This window comes from Hyperolius riggenbachi, chromosome 5 (genome assembly GCF_040937935.1).
Source record: "Hyperolius riggenbachi isolate aHypRig1 chromosome 5, aHypRig1.pri, whole genome shotgun sequence".
Lineage (NCBI taxonomy): Eukaryota > Metazoa > Chordata > Amphibia > Anura > Hyperoliidae > Hyperolius > Hyperolius riggenbachi.
Window position 1 is genome coordinate 398,417,157 of NC_090650.1, and position 17,156 is coordinate 398,434,312.

The following is a 17,156-nucleotide window of genomic DNA, read 5'->3' on the forward strand; positions in this document are numbered from 1 at the left end:
TTTGTTTTCTGGTTTCCTGTATGTGGAGGTGGTGACCCACAGGAGGATTGTGCACCGGCGGACCAGGCTGTAGCCCTGGGTGAGTAACAGTGCTGGGGTAATTTGTTTCTGCACGTCGATGCGATGATTATCACAACACGTCAATTCATAAAGATTAGAGCAAGCGGAATTGGGATGGAGAATACCGGCTGTTTTGATAACGCGATAAGCCAGTGATAACAGCCAAGCTAATGGGGACAGACCTCCCAGTCAGCAGCAGTGAGAGCAGAGCAAACAAGGCATCCTGGAATACCAAGGCTGTGTTTTTTAACCCCTTGTGTACGTGTTTTCAGATAAATTTCACATCAGAAAGCCTGCATGTGTAACATTTCTTGAAGTTCTTCTAAGCTGCGGCAATTAAATAGATTGTTAGAAAGACTATTAGACAGATTCAGAGAAGATTCAGGGCAAGGAGAGGCAGTTTAAAAAATAAATAAAAATGCACATCTAAAGGGAAGTTGGGGCTGCCTCCTTTATAGTAACTCTGTCTCTGCACGGAGAAAATGTATCAACTCAGCAGCACCGCTAGTTTAGTGCGGAATTCACCGACCTTTTATCACAAGTATAAACTTTACGAATTAGCGCACAAAAGTCTAAAATACCGATGCGGTGTTTTCCCTCCAAGATTTTTTTTCCCGCAAATGTTTTATGAATAGAGCCCATTATGTCAGAAAATACACAAATAAATTACACAGACTCTCTAGTAAACTGGCAACAGCCAGAAGCGTGAGCAGATGAATTTGAATGCAGAATATATTGCCTGGTCAGTATATTGTACTGGTCAGTACAGAATATATTGCCTGATCAGTACATGTACCATAAACACTTAGCTGTAGTTGGTAAATCATAAGCTACTGCTAAATTCCACTATGGTTTGTAACTGTCTTTTGGAACTGCTAGACAGTGGTTTTAAGAGATTTCAACTGGACAATTTTCAGGTGACCCGTGCCCTGCAAGTCCTGTGCTTCCAACCAGTGTAATGCAGTCTTTAGGCCTTGGATAGCCTCAGCAACAGAAGGGGTGAGGAGACCTCCCTCATCCTCACTGATGTCTTCTTCCCCCAAACTGTCACTGGAACCAGAATGTATGTCTATCTGATTTGCAGTTCTGTTCTCCGAGGATTCCTCCATCACTGAGATGGAATCATCTAAATGTACCCATTCTGCAATGTCCTCTGGGGACAGATGTTTGTAAGTAAGAGCAGCATAGTTGGTCAGGTCTGTGAAGAACCTTTCATATTCTTCACCAACTGTATCCATAAGCAGGCCCGGATTTAAGGCAAGGCCGCTAGGCCATGTCCTAGGGCACCACAGGAGCAAGGGCACCAAAGCAGCAGGCTAAACTGGTGCAAGCTTGCAAATGCTGCAATGCAGGGAGATTAGGCGAGCGCCTGACCCCGGTACTCTGCTGCTAGCCGCCTCTGCAGCGGCCACCTTGCTCATTGTGCATGTCTGCATTGTGGCCAGTGGCTAAGGACTTGGGCAGCATTGGAGAAGGAACGGAAGAGAAAGCTTCTGCACTGGAGACGAGCGAATAAATGACACTGTGACACTGATTGCTGCTGTGGTGTGAAGGCGAGCTGGCTAACTATACTGAAGGGGGGTGGGAAACTGAGGGATTAAGAGTCATCTGGCCCCCAATACTGGAGGGAAGGGGAGGGGTCATCTCGTTACCTATACTGAAGGGGACGGCTGGTGATAGTGGCCTTGGGCGGTAAAGAGTACAAATCCTATCCATAAGGGTGTTACTTTCAAAACCAGCTCTGAGACCATAAAGCCAGTGTTTTTCAATGTTTCCTGCCTGCATCATGTCCCATGCAATTCCTGCAAAGTAGATCATGTTTAAGCAGAAAAGACTTTGCAAAATCAGTAGGGTAGCTATCACATGACATTATCAGTCTCAGAAGCTCCCGTTTGTAAAGTTGTTTGACAAGATGACCCCCTGGTCCACTGATGTAGTCTTACTACGTATTTTTGGAAAGAAACAAGACTTGAATATTGCCGTCTGGAGTTTCTCCACAACATTTTCTGGACGCTGGTTGACAAGAAGAACTGCTTTTGTTGAAGGCCACATCTTCTCAAATAACACTTTACATCAGGAACAAATTCTTTTAAAAACCATTCCCTTATCCAGGCATTCTTGTTGTACTTATAAGCTGCAGGAAGCTTGTCTTGCTTATGATGACGAAGATGTGAATTTTGGACCTTACCAACAACCATAGGTCTCAACTTATGGTTGCCACTTGCCAGTAAGATTGGCTGCCAAACGAATTGTAACACACCTTCTTGTAAGTCTTTGCTTCCTTGGGATTTGCCAGATCATGGATTTTGTCTGGAAGTAGTTTGCAGTACAGCCCGGCGATATTGGCTTTGTATATTTGCTCATCTAGATAGTCACCATCGCTGGAAGGAGTTTTGGGAGTTTCTGAAAAAAGCAGAACTTGATCAGTATCAACAGGATTGATGTCTACTTCAGTGTAGAGACGCTGACTTGATATTCCTTGCATTTTTTCCCAACGCCAAAACCAGCTATGGCTTGCCTTGAAGGTACACTCCTCTCTGTAAATCTGCTTGGCAAATATCTCCGCTTGTGCCTGGATAATAGGTCCAGAGGGGAATACCCTGCTGGCGCAAAGTTATGAACCAGGAATATTCAGCTCTATCAAACATGTCTTCGTTGGCCAGGTGCATCTTTTTCCTTTGAGTGCCCACGTTTCTATCCAAGTGATCCAGAAACCATCAGTTTCTGCTCATCCTTTAGCCACCCCCGCAGCGTTCCTCCTGGAACCCCCAAATCCCTTGACACGCTGGCCTGGCGCTCGCCATTTTTGACACGCTCTATTGCTTCCAGCTTGTCTTTGATAGAATATGCCTTGCAAAATGCTATCGTCACCATTGTAGGTGTGCATTCAGCATGTCTCAGCTGTGTCTCCAGGATCCTCTCCCCTGGGCATGCCATAGCAGTGTATCACTGCTTGGCTAAGGCCTAATGCTGGGTACACACGATACGTTTTTGCGCTTGATAGATGGATTCTATAGATAATTCCCGTCACGTCCGATATTCCTTTCAATCAATTATGCGCTCAATTTCTCATAGATGTGAATGAAAAAAGATAAGAAAAACGAGAGGGAGATAAGACACTCGAGTGCATAGTTGAGCGTAAAAAACAATCGGGTGGAAAATTGAGCGGAAAATCGTATCGTGTGTACCCAGCATTACAGCAGAGCATGTAATGCTCTCATCCTCATACAGTCAATAGGAAGGTGTTAACAGGGCTTTATGTAATGACAGCAGTCTATGTTTGGTGGTAGAGATAGGACAGAGATATCCTCAGACAGAAAGACTAGGCTGACCAGCAGTGTTTACATGTAATTCTGTCTCCCTTTTGTTTCCTATCAGAGAAATCTCTTCCCCTACAGAGCTTGAGCTTTGCCTAAGTAAAAATATACCTAGAGCCCACACAAGCGTGCTGCGCCTACTAGCAGAACTCTACATTGCGCATGCTCCCAGTTTCAAGCTGTCAGCGTAGTTCTAGACAGGCGCACGCGTACTGGCGCTTAACGTAATGGACTGTACCATTGTACTAATGACGCAAATAGTTCTTACAGGTGAAACCGCCGTTATAAATGTAAGAAAGTTCCACAGGTGGTTCACTACAGTGTTTGGGTTCTCTAGACGTGGATTATTACAGTGAACGCTGATCTAGTCCAGGGCCTTAGCTCGTTGTCTTCCCCTTGCTTCCTTTGTGGTGCGGTCCGGCCTGTCTAGCAGAGTGGGTCACGTGGTCCGGTCCTTCCCTCCTCCCGCTCTCTTCTGACACGGCGGCGGCTCTAGCGTGAGTACCGGGCCTGGCCTGTCTGGGAGGGGGACTGGGGCTCTGGGCGCAGTGTCAGTTCAGGCGGGGTCTAGTTCAGCGCTGAGGCTACTCGGGGTCTTCATGTGACGTGTCAGAGCCGGGTGGGGGTCGTTACTTGGCCACATGTTCGTTATGCCGGTCTGTAGGGGGAGGGGATTATATCAGGATGGGATGCTTAGGGCAGGAGATGGGGGTAATAATCAGTACTCTAGGAAGGGGGAATGATGTTATCAGGATTGTATGAATGGGGAGAGAGGGTATTATGCAGATAATGAGGGTGTGAGGGCATTTTCTGGATTAATATATTGTATGAATGGGGAGAGAGGGTATTACCGTATGCAGGTAATGAGGGGTGAGGGTTTTCTGGATTGATAGAGGAAGATAATTTTCTGTTGGATAGAATGTTTAGATCAGAGGGTGTTATTTTCAGAATTGTATGGGGGTTGTACAGGACTGTATGATGGGGGAGGGGGAGTATGGGAATGCCTGAAGGGGGTGGTTATAAGTGGCTGGGGGGTATTATTGATTTATTGCCAACATATTCTGTGGCGCTGAGTATTTATATAGCACTGACCTCTTCTGCAAAGCTACACAATCTTATCACGAACTGTCCCTCACAGGAGCTCACAATCTAATCCCTACCATAATTGTATGTCCATTGTAGTCTTGGGCTAATTTAAGGCGAGTACACACTCCTAATTCCTTGAAACGACCTGCCCGCGAAGTGGCCGTTCTGCCGACAGTTTGCCTGTGTGTACAGTCTGTCGGCAGGCTGATGAGGCTGGTTTTGACTAATCCGCTAGCTAACAACCCTGTGCAAAGTTTTAGTGTAGACCCTGCCAATATCAGTAATTGTAGAGCAAAACCTTGAGTATTTTTTACTTTCTAATCTGATTTGAATGAATGGGCAGTAGTAGAACATATTTGTGTATATGGCCAACATATGAAATATGTCATATCATAGGGACAAACCAGTATATATAACTGCATTTTGCTGAAACATTTTCTTTAGCTTCAAGGTCCTAGAAAGACATTCGACTTGGGCCAGCTGAAACAATTGTTCGTGCTTTCTGTTAGCTTAGTCTGCCTAGCTACCAGTGACACTCCATTGAAGTTTGGCTTATCTAATCTACATGAACTGTCATATGCAACTGTCAACTATTATTATTTTTTTTATTGTATTTATAAAGCGCTAACATATTACGCAGCGCTGGACATAAATTTAGGTTACAGACAATATTTAGGGGTGACAAACAGCAATATGACAATACAGGAATACAAGAAAACCAGATCACACAGCACAGTATGAGTAATGCTTAGTCAGTCACTGGAGGGGAGCATGGAGATTAGGCAAGTTAGGTTCACTCAAATGCATAGCATGGGTGCACAGTAATGGAGGGGCATGATCAGGTCGGACACAAAAGGATGACCCTGCCCAAAGGCTTACAATCTAGAGGGAGAGGTAGGGACACGCTATCAGGTTGTCAACAAAAACAAGTCAGTTGTGCAATAAACTTGGTGTTTAGTATAAAAGCACTGTCATCCTGATTTCTAAGGCCTCGTTCACATTGTTACATGCAGATAGCCGTGCAATTTGAACGCAACGCTTACGATCGCACGCCATCTGCGTTTCCATGAGTTGCGTGGCTGATACCATTCACTTGTAGTGAATGGGTCCGTCGCACATTTTGCTTAAAGAAGAACTTTTGCGAAAATTATAAAATTCAAAACTCATACAAATAAGTACATTTCTCCCAGAGTAAAATGAGCCATAAATTACTTTTCTCCTATGTTGCTGTCACTCACAGTAGGTAGTAGAAATCTGACATTGCTGACAGGTTTTGGGTTAGTCTATCTCTCCATAGGGGATTCTCAGCATGGCCTTTATTCTTTATAAAGACAATCTCTGAAAAAGATTTATACAAAGATGCTGGCCAGCCTCCCTACTTGCTGTACACTATTTTGGCAGTTGGACGGAGCAACTGCCATTCACTAAGTGCTTTTAAAAATAAAGAAAACCCTGAGAACCCCCCTATGAGAAGATGGGCTAGTCCAAAATCTTTCTGTTATGACAGATTTCTACTTCTTATTCTAAGTGACAGCAATTTAGGAGAAAAGTAATTTATGGCTCATTTTACTCTGGGAGAAATGTACGGTGGTACTTATTTGTATGTGTTTTAAATTTTAAGATTTTCGCCACAGTTCCTCTTTAAGAAAAAATGCGTGCTACATGCATTCGCGCACCACACTGGTACGGAATACATGCAGTGTGAACATCAGACAGTACAGTTATGCACTTCTGATCGTGCATGTCTGCCTCCTGTATGCGTTGCTGAAACACGGACGGCAACGTGTTTAATGTGAACGGGGCCTTAAAGAGAACCCGAGGTGGCTTTGTATAACGTTAGTGGGGCACAGAGGCTGGTTGGGCACACTAACACCAGCCTCTGTTGCCCCATGGTGTGTGTCAAAGACCCCTCTGCTCGCCGCTATACCCCCGCAATGCTGGCGACACGCAGCGTGTCGCCAGCACAATGTTTACCCTAGCGCTGTCTGTCAGCGCCGCTCCGCCGCCTCCTCCGCATCGCCGCTACCCGCCCTCGTCCCTTCCCTCACGCTGATTGGAGGGAAGGGACGAGGGCGGGTAGCGGCGATGCGGAGGAGGCGGGGGAGCGGCGCTGACAGACAGCGCTAGGGTAAACATTGTGCTGGCGACGCGCTGCGTGTCGCCAGCACTGCGGGAAGGATAGCGGCGAGCAGGGGGGTCTTTGACACACACCATGGGGCAACAGAGGCTGGTGTTAGTGTGCCCAACCAGCCTCTGTGCCCCACTAACGTTATACAAAGCCACCTCGGGTTCTCTTTAAGGATCTACTGAACTGCGGAGTGTTTGTCTAGGTTATCAAATACATATGGAGCATTTAAAAAAACCATTTTATGTGATGGTTCATACAGGCTTCTGCACAGAGCTAAATGTGACATTGTCCGCAGTTGATCTAAGCGATGTTTACAGTAAGAGATTGACCATTGTCCTTTTAAATGAACGGAAGCGTTTTTAAACTAAGTGTCGCTTTTTGCATTGGTTCGCGTAAATGGCACAGTAGATCCTGTTGTCTGGTCTTGTGTACTACACGTAGCATCCAAGACGGCTGTGTTCGTGTGGTTCTGTGTCCCCCTAGGGGGCTCAAAATTAAATGCGCCGATGAAACGCCACTAAGGGCTCGCTAGGGCGGTGGTGCTTGCGATCCCATTCATTATACTGAATGAGATTGTGGGTGCAATCGCCCCGAAATGCAGGCTACCAAGCGCTAACATTCAGTGGTGAATTGCAGCGCATGCATGGTAACAGCAGGCAGTGCAGTCTATGCACTGTCTGCTGTCCCTGCAATTGCATTTCCATAATGAAAGCGTGCGATATGGAAATGAGCCCTAACCGATGCAGAATTATTTTTTGCTCAGTAGCAGAAAAGCATATTTTATTGGATAAGCAAACAGCCACCAGCCATCCTGCAGGTGACTTTCTGAACCAAGCCTCATGCCGGGCATAGATGGAGCCGCCGGCTCGACCCCAGCCGCGTCCCCGCGCGGATTGATTACTGCTCGTCCCCGCCTTCGGTCCCTATCAGCCCCTCGATTCCCTGCCATTGTCTGCAGGCGGGAATCGAGCGGGCCGAGCGGCATGATCAGGGCCGGCTGAATATGATCAGCTGGTCGATACACGGTATAGAAACGTACCGTGTATCCCCAGCATAGTACATGGTTCTAATGCTGTGGGCTGTGTTTACACAAGTCCTGAATGGGCCTTTGCTTTTGCACACGTCCTTTCACACATGTCCATTGCACTATGTACTGTAGTGCATGATTTTCTGGACGTCAGAATGTATTGCTGTTCATCCAATGAATAGCCTGCCCAGGCAACGGACCTTACATCTGAGACATGCATTTATGTAGGAACTAACCCTAATTGCAGCACATTTGACAAAACCTATGCTGTGTCAGAAACTATAGATCTTCACTATTGGACATCCTGTCTTATGTGCTTGAAGTATGTGCTTGAAGTTCAAAATAGCTACACAAATTAGAATTGTCTAACTTAATCGTTTCATCGGCTGAGTGCTTGTAAAAACTCAGCACAGGAAGTGGGAAGATTTTCTCACGGAGACTAATCTGAGCTCAGAAGCAACATGTGGCAGTTTCTGCATCTGGTGTCAAATGCTGATGTGCAGAGGGCCACAAGTGCCACCATTTCGCTGCATGTTATTGTGCTGTAAAGGTGCTCGGTGGCCATCAGATTGGAGGCGGAACTGTGTACTGGTCATGCAGTTTAGGTGTGAGGTCTTACAAGCCCCCACAGGAAGCTGTTGGATAGGAATGTCTGCTTCCCTCTTTCCAGAGCTGTATTTGAAGCAGCCTCCTTTCAGTAAGCAGAATTGTGGGCATTTCTTATACCAAGCAAGCCCTTCCCACATCAAAGCAGCAAAAAGTTAGGATACTTTGTACCCTGTCTTGCATGTCAATGTATTTGTGGTATGAAAAAAATAGGAATTTTGGATTGGTGTGAACTTCCTCTTAGAAAATTGTCTGCTGTCCGTTCCTTCACACAAGGTCCACTGCCCTGGAATGTTTGAACTGCACTGCATGGCTGAATTTCTCTAGTCCAATTGGCCAACATGGTACACTGTTATGATAGATCCACACCATACAATATTTTTGCCAGATTTACTTGCCAGATCGATTATTTCCAGCTTGTCTGATCTGAGGATTGTGTTTTTTTTTAATTAGCAAATTTCTCATCGATTTCTATAGAAATGAACGGAAATCGTACAGGAAATAGCTAAAAAAAACGATCTATCCTTAGATTGGACATGCTGGAAATAATCGATTTGGCAGGTAGATCTGCAAAAAAAATTGTATGGTGTAGATCCAGCATAAAAGTGGCTATAAGGATAAACAAAAAAGCATCCTTCGATGCCCTTGCATTCTGTTTGATATGCCATTAAAATAAAGGGGAAATCCTGAGGGTGGGAATACAGCAATAACCTACTTCCTGTTGCTGCTTCATTCTATCCCAAAAAAGCTGGAGTTGTTCTATAATTGTCTCCATTAGGGGTGATTAGCAGCCGAATTTGTCATTGTAGCCTATTGAAATCAATAGACTGGTCAGGATTCACATGCGGGGGAATTGTACCTGCCATATTTTGGGGGGGCATTACATCCAAATCCCCATGACTGCACATCAGCATGAGTGCCGACGTCTGTTTCAGAGACTGATGTAGCACTTAATAGAGACTTAGCCTAAGTAATAAAGGTTACGCCAAGAAATGTAGTAAATTGTTTTAATGTAGTTGCACTTTTATTCTAGTGTTATGATGAATTTGGTAATTCGAATAAAGAATGGCATAACTGTGTATATCTTAGTACTGAACCTGCCTGAAATATTTTTGCATGGCTTGTAACTCTCTTGATCTGTTTTCACTGGAATGATCTGCTAAAACTTGCAATGTTTCCTGGGTGCGGTGTGCTCTCTACTCTAACCAGCTTGCTTTCTCTTCAATGCTGACTCAGGTTTCCGTACTCCTGTGGTGCATAGTGAGTATGCTGTACACAATCTATGTTCTTCCTGCATGTATGCATGCCTAGCTAGCTCTTATTAGTGCATGTTCATCATCAAGTCATCACTCCATCAACCAGCAGACAGATGTGGACAAATTAGCTTCACACTGGAAAGGATTCCTATTGTGTTGCTGTGCATAGAACAAAGTACTTATGAAAAAAAGTTTCCTTCCTCTACCATACTGTTACAAACTCTGTATCATTTGGATAGAAGGCATTGACCTATTGGTATGTCTTTTAAGATGCCTAAGGACCTCCGCACTACAAGAAAACTATCACCAGTCAGGATAAGCACACAAAATCGGACGTTACTAATGCTTGATTGAAACTAATCTGGTTGCATGGATGACCCCTAACTAGCTGAAAACTGTAGTGCGCAAGTTGGATAAATTCTGCAAAATTTGGGCTATAGATGTGCTGCTGCTAGTTCTGAACGCTCACTTGGCCAACGGGCATAGAGGGGATCATTTTCTCAGCATGCCCTCCTGAACGGATGATTTGGACTTTTGTACACAGGCAGGAAGACAGTTTTACGTTGCCTAACATGGAAAATCCTGTACTTTAAAGTCAAATGTATATGTGTAGTGTTGGGTGAATCGCTGGCACAGTACAAAATGTGGCAGTGTTCAAAAGTACATTTGAATCTCTGAGTACATAATTCAGAGAATTGTTGCTTTGTGTGTAGTAGGTTATTTGTGAGCCACAAAATGGTAGTTTATGGCCCGGTTCACACTTGCGGTTTTGCAAAAACCGCACCGGATGTCCGGACCGCACCGGAGCCGGATCGGACCTGAACCGTACGGTTCCTGTCCGGATCCGGTCCGGTTGCATACGGTTTCCGTGCGGTATGAACACGGTTGCGGTCCGGATCCGGATTCTTAAAGAGATAACAACCTGTATAAAAACAAAAAAAAATGTTGGGGTCTGGGAGGTCAGCAGAAGGGGGACCTGTGGAATCAGGCCCTCCGCTGTTTAGCACTCACCTCCACCTCCAACATGCTGCCAACATCTCCAGCTCGTGCTGCTCCACTCCAAAATGGTTGCCCATGTGTCCCCGATACAATATCGCCGCAACAATCCTCATAGGAAGTGGGGTAGAACATCCGGATTTTTTGCCAGTGTGTTGTGCGCTCTCCGGTTCTCATTGGTTTCCATTGGCCGGATGGTGCAGTCCGGCTCCGCCCCGGATACGGCTGCCGGAGGAGCCGGACCAAAAAATAGCGCATGTTGGAACGGACACCGGAGTCCGGATCCGGTCCGGCTCCGGTCCGGACGAAACGGACACATGTGAACCCTGGCATAGACTTACATTGCTATGCCGTGCGTCCGTTTCGTCCGGCCAGCATGCGGTGCGGCTCCGGCACGGCTATTCCGGATAGCCACCGCTAATGTGAACCGGGCCTTAGACCCCAATGTAATTATATCCGGTGTTCTGTTATTTAGTAGATACTGTATAGTATCAGCAGCAGAATTAAAGTACGACTGAAGTCAGGGATATTGAGGGTGCAATAATTATTTCCTTTTAAACAATACCAGTTGCCTGACATACTGATCTTTAGTGCATCAGCAGTGTTTGAATCGCACACCGTAAACAAGCCTGGGGCAAATGCAGTCAAACTTAAAGGGAACCTAAACTGAGGTTATGTAGGTTTCCTTTTAAACAATACCTGTTACCTGGAAGTCCAGCTGATCTTTTTAGCTGCAGTAGAGGCTGAATCACAGTCCTGAAACAAGCATGCAGCTAATCCAGTCTGACTTCAGTCAGAGCACGTAATCTGCATGCTTGTTCAGGGGCTCTGGCTGAAAGTATTAGAGACACAGGATCAGCAGGAGAGTCATGAAACTGGTATTTTAAACTGAAAAAATCCATATCCTCAGTTTAGGTTCCCGTTAAAGGGAACCTGAAGCAAGAGGCATATGGTGGATGTCATATTTACTTTTAAACAATGCCAGTTGCATGGAAGTCCTGCTGATCATTCACGCATCAATAGAGCATCTGAATCGTACACCTGTAACAAGCATGCGGCTAATCTAGTCAGATTTTTGTCAAAAAAATCTGATCTGCATGCTTGTTCAGGTGCTGTGGCTGAAAGTAGTAGAAGCAGAGTATCAGCAGGACTGCCAGACAACCGGAATTGTTTTTAAAAGGAAATAAACATGGAAGCCTTTAGTTCTGGTTCCCTTTTAAGTCAGACATCTGATTTGCATGCTTGTTCAGCGTCTATCACTAAAAGTATTAGAGGCAGAAGGATAGCAGGACAGTCAGGCAATCTGCATTATTTAGAACTAAATGTCAAACTCCACATTCCTCACTTCAGTTGTGCTTTTAACAAGCTTTTAAATGCAAGGTTTAACTTGGTCTGGCAAATGCCTGACCCCAGGTACAGTACATCCTTGTTCTGCATGAAATGACTGCCAGTTATTAGTGTTAGTAGAGTGGCGGTTTGTAGCTGCAACATGTTGCTACTGCCTCTCAGCCCAAAAAATACAGGATCTTGCATTTGTTTTGTGAGTGGCTGTTGACCAGTAACTAAACCATGAGCTAAACCGCTGAGTAATCATTAAGCCTCTGCATTAGCAAGTCACATTTCAGATTTTCCAAATGACCGACCTCCAGTGTGAGAACGTCCATTCTTTGTGTTACATCTGTCTGACTTTGTCTTGCTGCCCTGTGCATTTCCCATCATTTCTCATGTTGGCATTGGCTGTCCTATGACATGTGACATCATACCCATCACTCAGCAGATCACCATTCCACAACCTTAAATGGATTGAGATAGATACATTTGAGTTTGCTTTTGGGCATTTATGCAATGCTCAGGCCACTAAACACGATGTGGGATTTGTTTACAAAATTACTGTAAAGTTTGACTCTGAAATATTCATTAAAGGATTACAATGGTGACACGCCAGTTACAACTGGAAAGACTGAAGGTGTTTGAGTGGCACACAATCCATAGAATGACGGCGTGTTAATGTTAAATATAAAGCTGTCATATAGTAATTAAGCATTTCATTTTAAATTATCTGTACAAACTAGAAGGTAGCTTTTAAAGTCTCTCCTTTAATCCTTCGATTAGACTTTTTCTTGCTAGTACCCATGTTGGGATAATCGCTTAATGTTTTTATGGGCCTGTAAGCACTAAAGAGGTAAGCCTGTTAATGGCAGTCGTATAAATGCATACAGCATTCATTTGTAAGTCAGACATGTGCTTTCAAAGGACTCTTCTGCACAGAAGTGCTAATTTCCCTATGTGTTGTGTAATTTGTGGTCCACCACACCATGCATTCCTGGTATCTGCCTGATTACCATTGTGGCTCTACAAGTCATGTTTTTCTGTTACTTTCAAAGTGGACTTGTCACTAAAAGTTGAATGAATTTGTTGGTCACCTGATGGCCGAGAACCCATATTTTGTTGACCTGAAATGGCTGTATAGGCGTCAGATGTTTCCCTATCTCTATAACTTGCCAAACATGCTGTTCTCAACCCTTTCTGACTCATACTATTCTCATCCCTTTTTGACGTTTGAGTCTGCCAGGATTGAGTTCCTAAGCCCAGTTCCCAAATGGAGCAGCTGTTCTGAAGGTAGCCTTAAGGGGCCCATACACCTAACGATTTTCCTGCCGATATACAGCCATTTCGATCACAGTGATCGAAACTGCTGTGAAATCGCCCTGCACACCGCTGACAGAACAATCGATTTTCGTCCGAAATCGATCGGTCCCGTCGACCCATCCGTGTGGAAGATTTTTTTCGGTCGTTAGCGCCCGACGCAATACAGCGGTAATAAATTACCTGCTCCAGCAGGCGCGAGTCCCCTGGTCTTCTTCTCCGCTTTGGGCTCCAGAGCTACCCAGAACTTCCTGTTCCGGCAGGAAGTTTAAACAGTAGAGCGCCCTCTACTGTTTAAACTTCCCCTGGACAGGAAGTTCAGTAGCCGGAGCGGGGAAGACAGCAGGGTCTCGCGCCAGCTGGAACAGGTAATGTATGCGGGGCGGGGGAGGGGGGGGGGCAGCAGCGTCAGCTCCAGCTCCACAGATTGTGATCGGTTTCAGGCTGAAATCTATTCACAATCTGTTTGCAGTAAAGGTGGCCATACGATCCCTCTCTGATCAGAGAGGGATCTATCTGTTGGTCGAATCTGATGGCAAATTGACCAGTGTATGGCTCAACAAACACCATACAATCTTGGTTGTTCAATCTTACCACTTTAAGAGCTTATCCAATAAATCATTCAAGGTATTTTCAATCTGTTGGCCCTCATACTACATAGCTTTGGTAAATCTGTACAACCAAGATTGTATGGTGTGTTGAGCTTTACATCTAGTGATGATGGGCAGATTCAACCAAGAAATCTCTCCAATTGAATCTGAGAGAGATCTATCGGCTGCTCATACACTGCAGGCTGATTCCCGATCAATTTCATGCTGAAATCGGTCTTGTGGCGCAATGTCAGACCACCTTGCTGCTTGGATGCTTCCCCCCTAATGTTCAATGTGCACACCCAGCCCCGGTCGCCCTACCGCTACTGATCCCAGTTTGCTGGCTTCGGGCACAGTCCATGTGAACGCCGGCAACCGTGCGTGTATGGATTCCATACACGCACGGTTGCCGGCGTTCACATGTCACATTACTCCGGGAACCACGTGGGGCATCTGTATAGGTGAGCAAGCGGACAGGTAAGGTATAGTGCACTCTGTTACCATCGCACACCCGATCGAGTAAGTCGGCTTTACATCTTGCAGCATGTCCAATCAATTTATGCGACCAATATCGGCCCAAAATTGGTGGCATCATCGATCGGGCATGCCCTTGGCAGCACTGACTTTCAGGTGCAGTAGTCGATTGATAGGTCATAGCAGTGCACGACATCGAACAGCGCAGTGTTGCAGTTCGATTTGATGTGCAGTGTGTGGTAGGAATAGATTACTTCAGAATACATTCCTTTCAGACAGGAATCTAATAGCTTTGGAAAATTGGGTGGAAATCAGTATGGCCAGCTTTAGTCCACACATGCACTCGTATAGTTCATATGTTTGATTTTGCTGACAAACCCACTTTATTTCCTATTCCATTCATTAGTCTAGAGCAGGCATGGGCAAACTTGGCCCTCCAGCTGTTAAGAAACTACAAGTCCCACAATGCATTGCAGGAGTATGACAGCCACAGTCATGACTCATAAAGGCAAATGCATTGTGGGACTTGTAGTTCTGTAACAGCTGGAGGGCCGAGTTTGCCTATGCCTGGTCTAGAGTGTTTTGTGGAAGGAGCTTCCATGCTAGTGTTTGCTATACAGTCGGTGTGAGGAACCTGTTTGGGGCATATCTGCCTTTATCTGCTCAGACTTGTTTTGTCATGAAAAAAGAAATCTGCACCAAATTCTCACGCTTTAGGTTGTGGTGTGCCTTGGTGCAGGTTGTTTATGGCCTGACTTATAAATGCACCTCCCATGTGGATGACTAATGGCACACGTGAAATACACCTACACTTACTGACGTCACATGGGTAGTGCAAAATGGACCATTTAAAGCTGAACTCCTAGTAAACTGCTAAATAGCTGAAATGTCGGGAAATGTCTAAATCTAGCGATGATGGGCAGATTCGACCAGGAGACAAATCTCTCTAATTGAATCTTATTGGGGAGAGATCTGTTGGTTGCCCATACACCGCATGCCGATTCCTGATCAATTTCAGCATGAAATCTCTTGAATTGGCTGAGCCCGCAGCATCCACCACCTCAGTACTGTGTATGTGCATGTATACATTAACTGTCCTGTGTCCCAGTGGCTGTCTGTTTTCCACCTCTCTAAGTAGCCGAATACACGCTGCTGATGTGACGCGTTTGTGACGTCATGCGCCGACAGCATGTATGAGGCTAATAGAAGTGTGGCGGAACACTGATGGGCACAGGGCAGGTAATGTATAAATGCACATTTACATTGCGGGAACGGCAGCGCCGGGTGTTTCGTCGTTCGTCCCCGATATCACTCGCCATTACCGCTGCGTAATCGAGCAGGTCGGCTTGACATATTCCAGTATGTCCGACCGACTAATTCCTCCCAATTTCAGCCCGAAATTGGTTGCATCATCAATCGAGCATGCACTTGGCGGCACAGATTTTGTTCCGATTCCAGTAATCGGATGGTCGATCGCCGCCAAGTCGCCTGAAGTATGGCCACCTTTAATGTCTTTTTGATAAAGAATTGAAAGCCTGCCCAGATGGTCTTATTATTCAAATGATCTGAACACGAACAATCCTTCAGATATCTACCACTGTCTCCTAACCTACTGCAGGGGAAGACCTCTTTGTGAAAGTCACAGTAGCTAAACCATGAGGTTGTGTTTTTCTGTTTGCTCTGTCATCTGAGAGAGACCTGCTCCCTCTGGCTCAGTAAATGAATTACAGTAGTGTTGTACCGTGTTAGCTGTCGGTAAAGGCAAGAAGTTTTGAATCAGGATGATACCATTTATTGGCTAAGTTACAGGTAAATGAAAGTAAGCTTTTTACTAATACGGTAGATCTGTCTATCGCATACATACATGATGGAAGTCTGAAGAAGGCGTATTAGCCGAAAGCTTACTTTTTATTAACCTCAAGTTCGCTAATAAATGGTATCCTGATTTAAAACTTCTTATTTTAAATGAATTACACAGAGTATCTGCCAGTGGGGTTAGTGTAAAGGTGTGAGGTAAGTGTCAGTGCAGACAGATGGCACAGTGCAGTAGGAATGGTCTCCATGTGTACAGTGCAGTCCACAGCTTTAAGCTGGCTATACACACATCCACATCAGTTTTCCTATTCTATTCCTGTCTGATTGCTTTTAGGCTTAAATTTAAAGTATTGATTGGGCAGGACAGAAACTCTCCGATAGGGGGTGGGGCGGCATCAGGACTAGATGCATGAAATATTTAATGTCTCATCTGGCAGCTTTACCAAAATGACTATTAATACGTAGACTGCATGGCATCAGCATTTTAATTGTTACATTACGGCACATTATCCATTTCCATTTTTACTAATCATTGAAATCTTCCATTCTAGTTCTGTGCATTGTTGCATGAAAGAGCTCTGGGCATTTAGCTAAAACTACCCCCAGCAGGAGAAAGCCAGATACCTCCCTCCCTTAGAATGCTCTATCGTGGCCATTTTCCCTTTTATACAAGGTCTCTTCTCCCCGGTGTCTGACAGTGGTGGAGATACTGCAGGTTCAAGATACTGCACGTTTCCAAGATGGCGGACACATCCTACCCATGCTGATACTGGGCACTTTGGGAAGGTGAGGGGAGTGGCTTTGATAGACAGGGCTGCTATTCCCTTGTCCATAGCTTTGACAAATAGATGTAGTGCGGTGACCAGCCAAACCCCACACAGGAGTACTGGAGATGTGACCTGCAAATGAGAATGAGGGGTCCTTGTGAGCCACTTCTGGGAAGGCAGGATTTGGTTTCACTCCTAATGTGTGGTTTTTTAGCTTGGTGCCCAGAGTTTATGATACTAAGATTTACCTGAGAAGACACTTTAGCATAATTTTACCATATGTTGCAAGGGTATTGGCAACGAAAACTGTAACACCAGCGTTTCACAGCCAGTGTCCCTGACCTCAACAGCCCCACCTTGTGACTGGAGGGAGTAGTGCTGCTGTGCA

The 17,156-nt window shown here is 45.3% G+C and overlaps 2 protein-coding genes across 3 annotated transcripts in view; one reads left to right on the forward strand and one right to left on the reverse strand.

Moving 5' to 3' along the window:
* EEF1D (eukaryotic translation elongation factor 1 delta) overlaps positions 1-17,156 on the forward strand; it is a 94,328-nt gene that overhangs the window by 44,850 nt on the left and 32,322 nt on the right. The window contains exon 1 of one of the 2 annotated variants that reach the window (XM_068237902.1): positions 3,770-3,874. The exons of the other annotated variant lie outside the window; for it this stretch is intronic. The gene's annotated coding sequence lies outside the window, so the exon portion shown is untranslated. Of the gene's footprint in view, positions 1-3,769; positions 3,875-17,156 lie in introns of those variants that run through there. 2 annotated transcript variants of the gene reach the window in all.
* Positions 936-3,042, reverse strand: TIGD5 (tigger transposable element derived 5). Its single transcript, XM_068238401.1, is given in 10 exon segments — positions 936-1,288; positions 1,764-1,879; positions 1,881-1,971; positions 1,974-2,008; positions 2,010-2,071; positions 2,073-2,279; positions 2,281-2,317; positions 2,319-2,651; positions 2,653-2,778; positions 2,780-3,042. Coding segments are annotated over 10 exon segments (1,578 nt in total). The 5' UTR covers positions 2,998-3,042.